Here is a 7,830-nt window from a genome sequence, read left to right as displayed (position 1 = left end):
TCGTTGTTTGTTTCAAAGAGTAAGTAGAGGTATTATCCATGGCTACCTATGAATACCATATGGTCGTGAAAAAAATCAAGGCTTTATATAACATGGTCACCGCCTTTAGTATGATTGAGGTTTATTTTTATAGTTTTCTTTTTGATGTCTATTTAATTCGTTAATTTTTATTGAACTTGACTAAACCATTGTTTGTGATGTGAAAATGTCATTAAGGGACAAGGAAAAGCTTAGAAACACATTTTTAAAGTGATTTTATTAATATGCTCACCAATTGTTTGGTAAAATGCCTCACTTACAAAGGTTTCTTCTCATCTTCAGGTAACTAACTTATCAATGCCACAAAAGTAACTTTTTAACTTACTTGTTGTTTTGATCTTTATATTTTAGTTTATTCTCATAATTTTATTGAATAATGTTGGAACAGACTTACATTTATTCATTTTTTCATCATGCACACCTACTGTTTGATGGAATGCTTGATTCGTTTTACAGGGATATTACTTATATTTATTCATTTTTTTCATTCCTGCTTTATTACTTCAGTTTCTATGCAATGAGTTTTGTGTTTTCAGGGGATAGAGCCATCGTGAGGGTGAAGATGGCTTCAAAGGAAAAAGCTTGGTGGTCACAAATGGTTAGCAACGATGGATGGACTATACCAGTAAATAAGATCAAGAAGCTCTCCCACAACCTTGTTTGTTAACCAGGAGATTTCATTTCACGTGACCTGGAGTTTTTAAATTAGTTGTTTTGACTCTATTTCCTTAAAGTAAAGATGCCTTCTTCATGTTTTCAGTTCCTGCCAAGTTAGTTGACCTTTATTTGGAGATGCGAGAATCTACAAAACATGTTAAAGATGTATATGGAGTCGTAGATGGATGATTCGAATTTTGGTGAATATATTGGTTAATGCATTGCTATTAGAAGTTGACCTTATTGGATGTTTTAATTTTATGAATGAAATAGATTATTCTTTATTGATTATATCTTTTCTACTATTTTATGTAACTACCCAACTAATCTATATATTGTTAAATGTGACTCGAGCATTTAGATCATGTTCATGGAGAATTTGGAGCACTTGGAACTCGATGGAGCACTTGGGGTTCATGGAGCATGTGACAAAGGAACGAATCATCTGAGAAAGGAATAGATCGTTTGACAAAGGAACAGATCAAGTGCCAAAGGAACGAATCGTACAGAAGGTGGTTTAGAACACCTAGAAGGGGTTTGGAGCACTTGGGAGTGATATGGAGCAACAAGGGAACCTTGTTGTGCCATATGTTGAAGGGATGGGCCAAGAAGGATGTTGTTACACCAAGGGCATTCCTTCTTGCACCATTATGCTCCCTCCCTCGCCATGAGGTGTTCCTCGTGTGCCATAAGGACCCCTTTTGCTCCATGGGGTACTTATGTTGATAAATAGAGTATGATCTTGCACCATGCATGTCCTTGTTGTGCCATGTATCTTCCTGTTATGCCAAGGTGGTGTTGTTGCTCCAATCTTGATGTTCTTGTGCCACACTTGAAGCTTGTTGCGCCATCATAGTGCAAGTTGGACCATCTTAGTCCTTGATGAGCCAAGTATGATATGAAGTCCTATACGATGCTCAAGATCATTCAAGGATGCTCAGAAGTTGGTATTGCTCAAGTATTACACCATGTTGTGCCACCATGATGGATGTTGGGCCATTAGTGTTCATGATGCGCCACTTGTACATCATGATGCTCTATTATGGCTCAAGGTGCTCCATCATGTGTGTTGTTAATGCTTATGGGCTGTATGACATGGAAGAATGTTCTAGAAGATGCTGCATGGTAGAATATGATTGGTTGTCACCTTTCATCGGCCTATGGGTCAATGGGCTTGGCCCATTAGGATTTTAGGTCTGATCCCTCAAGTATAAATAAGGATGCATGCAGAGTCATTTTTCTTGTCTTGTATCTTGTATCTTGTATCCTTAGTAAGTAGGGCGAATCTCTGGTGAATTGTACTTGTAACCTCTTTTTGAGAACTCTGAAATAAAGAATACTCCCCTCCTGTCCGTGGACGTAGATCACCTTGACCGAACCACATAAATACTGTCTCTTTGTGTGCTTATATTTTTGCTTGTTATCCGCATTACTTCCTAACAAGGATCATCAGAACTTGGAAAGTGGCATCAGATTTGTTCTGAGTTGTGACAAGTATCGTATGTTTTCCCTAACAAGTGGTATCAGAGATGCGGTTGGTGTCCTATTGATTGTAGATGGCATCTCACAAGTTCGATTTGTAGAAGTTCAATGGTTCGAATGATTTCACTTTGTGGAAGGTGAAGATGAAGGCTCTTCTGGTTCCACAAGGATGTGCAGCAGAACTAGAAGGAGAAGCGAAACTGCCAAAGGACATGGCGGCTGAAAGGAAGGTGGATATTCTTGATAGAGCGCATAACGCTATTCTATTGAGTTTGAAAGAGGAAGTACTGAGAGAGGTCATGGATCAAACGAGTGTTGATGGGATTTGGGAGAAATTATGTGACAAGTATCAGAACAATTCTCTAACGAATAGGCTATACCAGAAGCAATGTTTGTATACTCTTAGGATGTCGGAAAGAACCCAAGTGAAGGATTATCTGGACAACTTCAATAGGATCATCTTGGACTTACAAGGTGTGAATGTAAAGATTGAAGATGAAGATCAAGCACTTATCCTCTTATGTTCACTGCCAAATTCTTATGAGAATTTCGTTGATACCATGTTGTATGGTAGGAAAATGATCACTGTGAATGATTTGAAGGATTCTTTGATGTCCAATGTGACATCCCCAATTTCACGGCCAAAAAAGACCGATTTGTTTATGATTTATTTGAAAATCAGAGTATACTTGTAAAGAAATATGTTGCGGAATTTGTTCCCAAAAATATGAATAAGAATTTATCAAAGCATTTCCGAAGAAATGTATTTTTATTACATTACAAACCTCGGGATGTCATTGTCAATATAGATCAAAAGCATAAACAAAAACAACATAGGCCACAAAAAAACAACAGAGGCCTTACAAAATTCTATTTATTTCTACTGGCCTATAATCCATAATTTCTCTTCAGTTCATCGCATCTATGCTCTTGTGTCACTACCTGTAATACAAGAAACTGAGTGGGTCAGGCTTGGGAGCCTAGTGAGCACATAGGGTTTTCAACCCACAATAAATAAGTTTATTATTTTCATCAAATCATTCAACCCGATTACCCGTTCCCGTTATCCTCACTTTACGTCCCTAACGCATCTATTATAAGGGACCTAGCCTAAGGGTTTTTCAGTCGGGTGGACAACATTGCTTTGGGGATTCCTCAGAAATACATGTCAAATAAGGCAACCATGAGGGCGATGGAGTACACCTGGTGAAGCACGTAGTTCAAATAAATACCTACAGGTTGCGATCCTGCTAGCGTTCCACTGGACTACCTAGAATAGTCTGTGGTCGTCATCTATACTCCGCTAGATGACTGGATCATCGTAAACATTGAGGCATCTCATCATTTTATTTCATCACACATCAACTATTTCATCTACCCATGTTTTACCCAACATATTTGTATATATAAAATACATATACAGTTTAAATAATAAAAAAATGTTTAAATCGTTCATCCAACATTGATGTCAGGTAAACAGATAATATGCACACATAACATGTAATTTATATAAAATACTTCATATATCTATGTGTAAGATGAAAGTAACTATGTACTCACTTGATAAAGTGGTGATTCCAACTTAGACAGCGCTTTGCTTCTTAACAATATGAATTCCTTCGACGAAACCGGGAGGTTTGCTAGAAACCGGGCTCTACGGGGGCGAAACTTTCCCAGCCGAAAAGCTCTTTTTCTGTGAGCCTTCGGGCGCTCCGGGGCTTTCTTCTAGTGCTAGGGAAGTTTCCTAGGCTTGGGGGGAGATGTTTGGGAGGGCTAGAGAGAATGTGTAGAGAGAGAAAGAAAGAGTTTATGGTGTGAGATTTATGGCTGGCCTCGCACCTCTATTAATTTATAGGGCTGGATCCGTGCAGTACATTGGGCGTACCCTCGGTGGTACGCTGCGCGTAAGGGGCACTTGTCATTCTATGGTCGGTACGTCGTGGCTGCTTCGAAACCGCGCAATAAGAGACCGCGGGGCGTACTCGTTACGCAGGGCGTCCGAAGTGTTACGTTGGGCGTAAGAAGATGACGTGTTAGCATCCGAGGCGAGGATTGTGAGGAGCAAGGGAGGGTCCAAATCACACAACGTCATCACACTTCGCAACAGCTTCGCAAATTCCGTTCCCGACTTCTAAAATTCGCAACTTTCGCATACGAGCTCCGTTTTTGATGTTATTTATATACACACCTAGGTGGATACGTACTCTAAACTTTTGTTTAGACTCCGTCGGCTAATTTTGACTTTATTTTTAAAGTTATATTTTTAACAGGCCGGGACAGGAAAAGTCCGTTAAAAATTCATAACTTTGTCATCTGACGTCCGTTTCATCTGTCTTTTTATTGTTGAGCTCCTATTGACGAGATCTTTGATTCTCGTTTAGGTTGTTTCGGCTAAAAATTGGTCGATCTAATATTCGAACTCCGGGCTGCACATTTTTATGCCAAATCTTAGAAAATTCATAACTTCCTCATACGAAGTCAGATTTGGACGTTCTTTTTATGGACGCTCTCGGTTTAACGTATACTACGACTTTATTTTAGACCGTTAAGGCTAAAAAGCACTTTATTGTAGACTCACTTTTTACGTCACACAGCGTCGTGCCGGTTTTGTCGCAAAACTTCGACAGGTCATAACTTCTTCATTATAACTCGGATTTTGGCGTTCGCTATATCTCCGGAATCCTTGTTATGACCACTACAACTTTCTTCATATGTATTGGGTTTAGATATTATTTTATTTTTGACGCTTATTTTCATTCTTAATTTATTATATCTTATAAATAAGTATAATGCACATAGAATCACATAATTCACATAATATTCAAGTAATTCCTCTTTATTAATTCAAAATGGGTTACAATTTTTGACCATAACTATTACATTATCATACTAATGCTTAGCCTAGAAACACGTGCTTTACATCGAAGGAACTGAAAAGAAAAGTTTAAGTTGGAGAAGAAGTTTCCAGTTACGGTTTGTTCGCGGGCAGAGGAAGAACATCGGATAGAGGTGGATCTAACAAAGGAAAGTCAAGTTCCGAATCTGAAGCCAACATCAAATGCTATGACTGCAAGCAAAAGGCACTTCAGAAGAGATTGTGCATTGCTAAAGAAAGGGAATAATGGTGTTGGACCAAGCAACAACAATGCTGTTGTGTTTCAAGGAAATCTTGATGAAGGGGGTGATGGTGAAGTTTTGGCAGTTTTTACATCTAGTTCTGCTGATGCTTGGGTCTTGGACTCTGGAGCATCCTATCACATGACATGTAATTATGACTTGTTCGACTCCTTCAAAGAGTGGAATGGAAAAGTCGAGATGGGTGATGATTGGTTGAGTAGTATCAAGGGAAGTAGCATGGTATAGACCAAGATGCACAATGGTATGGTCAGGAAACTGGATTGCTGGTTCATCCTAGAGCTTCGGAAGAGTTTGATTTCTTTTGGCACTTTGGAGAATGATGGAATGAAGTATTCTGAAGAGGGTGACTGGTTAAGAGTGTCCAAGGGTGCTCTTGTAGTTATGAAGGGAATGATGAATCCTCATAGGATTTATATTCTGGATGGTTGTACGATTGGGGGAACGGTGACTGTATCCCAATCCTTGGATCAATATGATGATGAACGAAAGTTGTGGCATCATAAGTTGGGACATGTGATCAAGAAGGGGTTGTTTGGTGGAGATGCAACTGGAAAAGTTGAACTTGGTGAAGCTTGTGTTCAAGACATACAAAGCAGGGTGAAGTTCAGTTCGGTTCAACACTCAAGCAAGGAGATCCTTGAGTATGTTCACTCAGATCTATGGGGTCCCTCTCATGTGAAGTCTCATGGTGGATGTCAATACTTTGTGACTTTTATCGACGATTACTCAAGGAAGACATGGGTGTATTTTCTGAAGACAAAGGATGAAGATGAAGTGTTTTGGCGGTTCAAGGATTAGAAGATGATGGTTGAGAAACAGACTGGGAACCATGTCAGGTCACTCAGAACAGAAAATGGATTGGAGTTCTGCAAGGCTTTGTTTGACAACTTTTTCAAAACAGAAGGTACATTGAGGCATCACAATGTATGGCTAACACCATAGTAAAGCGGAGTGGCTAAACAAATGAACCAAACACTAGTGGAGCATGCTCAGTGCATACGATTATCTGTTGATTTATCGGAGCAATTCTGGGAGAAAGTAGTTAATACAGCTTGCTATCTGGCGAATAGATCTCCATTAATTACAGTTGATTGTAAGACTCCTCAAGAGGTGTGGTCTGGGAAGCACTATGAGAACACTGGTTTACGAATGTTTGGATGCTCTGCTTATGCTCGTGTGAATGATGGTAAACTGGAGAGCAGGTAAATGAAGTGCATATTTCTAGGATATGCATATGGAGGGAAAGGTCATCGTCTGTGGTATACAGAAGAACAAACTTCAAAATTTGTTATTAGCAGAGATGTGACCTTTGAATTTGCTATGTGTAACCAGAGAGGAGGTGGTACAAGTGTTGTGGGGAACGATTAGGATGCTAGCCAGAAGGTGGAGTTTGAAACAGAAACCTCACACAGTTTTGTGATAAAAATGAGCAACAACAGGGTGGCATCGAACAACATAGATGTGAGGAATCCCTTGTTCAACCCGGGGAAGAATTTTATGGTGATGCTGATGTCGGGAAAGTCAACTTGAAGAAGCTTTTGGAGAATGAGCTTGTGATGAACGATTTAGGATCTGAAAAGATGATAACAAGGATGGAGATTCGGAGTGATAGAAGAGCATGATGGTTATATATTTCTCATTACTTTGAGAAAGTCTTGCAGTCGTTCTATCATGATCAGTCCAAACATGTTGGTACTTCTTTGGCGGTTCGAGGCAATCGGGGAAAAGCTCATTGGGAAGTGGTCAAGTGGATATTGTGACACTTGAAGGGAATGCTTGATGTTTGTCTGGTGTATGGTGCTAATGCATGACATACGGACTTGGTTGGATTAATAGACTTGGACCATGAAAGTGATCCGATGATAAGAAAATCATTAGCGGTTGGTCTTGTTCAGAGTCTTATTTTGAAGGTGGAGAAACCTATCATGTTCTATGATAGGTTATGCATTCAAAAATCCGGTGCCAAGGAGAATCCGAAAGACATGGTGACAAGGACGTTGCCTAGAGAGAAGTTCAAGCTTTGCTTGGACTTGGTGGATGTTCGCAGGAGGTAAGCCCCTTCGGGTCTTGATGGCAGGAAGGGAGAGGAAGTTCTTGTTTGAGGTGGAGTTTAAAGGATGCTCAAGTCAAGGTGGAGATTGTTAAATGTGACTCGAGCATTTGGAGCATGTTCATGGAGCATTTGGAGCACTTGGAACTCGATGGAGCACTTGGGGTTCATGGAGCATGTGACAAAGGAACATATCATCTGAGAAAGGAATGGATCGTCTGACAAAGGAACGGATCAAGTGGTAAAGGAATAGATCGTACAGAATGGGGTTTGGAGCACCTGGAAGAGGTTTGGAGCACCTGGAAGAGGTTTGGAGGACTTAGGAGTGATATGGAGCAACAAGGGACCCTTTTTGCCCCATATGTTGAAGGGTTGGGCCAAGAAGGATGCTGTTGCGCCAAGGGTATTCCTTCTTGCGCCATTTTGCTCCTGCTTGCGCTATGAGGGGTTCCTCTTGTGCCATG

The 7,830-nt window shown here is 40.1% G+C and overlaps 1 protein-coding gene across 1 annotated transcript; it reads left to right on the top strand.

The window, feature by feature from the left end:
• The first annotated feature begins 5,547 nt into the window (after positions 1–5,547).
• On the top strand, positions 5,548–6,114 carry LOC145105429 (putative mitochondrial protein AtMg00300). Its single transcript, XM_079042533.1, has one exon. The coding sequence runs from the start codon at positions 5,548–5,550 to the stop codon at positions 6,112–6,114; it is 567 nt and encodes a 188-aa protein (XP_078898659.1).
• The last annotated feature ends 1,716 nt before the right edge of the window (positions 6,115–7,830 follow it).

The sequence above is a fragment of the Lactuca virosa genome, chromosome 4, assembly GCF_052849685.1.
Source record: "Lactuca virosa cultivar CGN04683 chromosome 4, Lactuca_virosa_CGN04683_v6, whole genome shotgun sequence".
In the NCBI taxonomy this organism is placed as follows: domain Eukaryota; kingdom Viridiplantae; phylum Streptophyta; class Magnoliopsida; order Asterales; family Asteraceae; genus Lactuca; species Lactuca virosa.
This window is presented reverse-complemented; position numbering and strand designations above follow the sequence as displayed.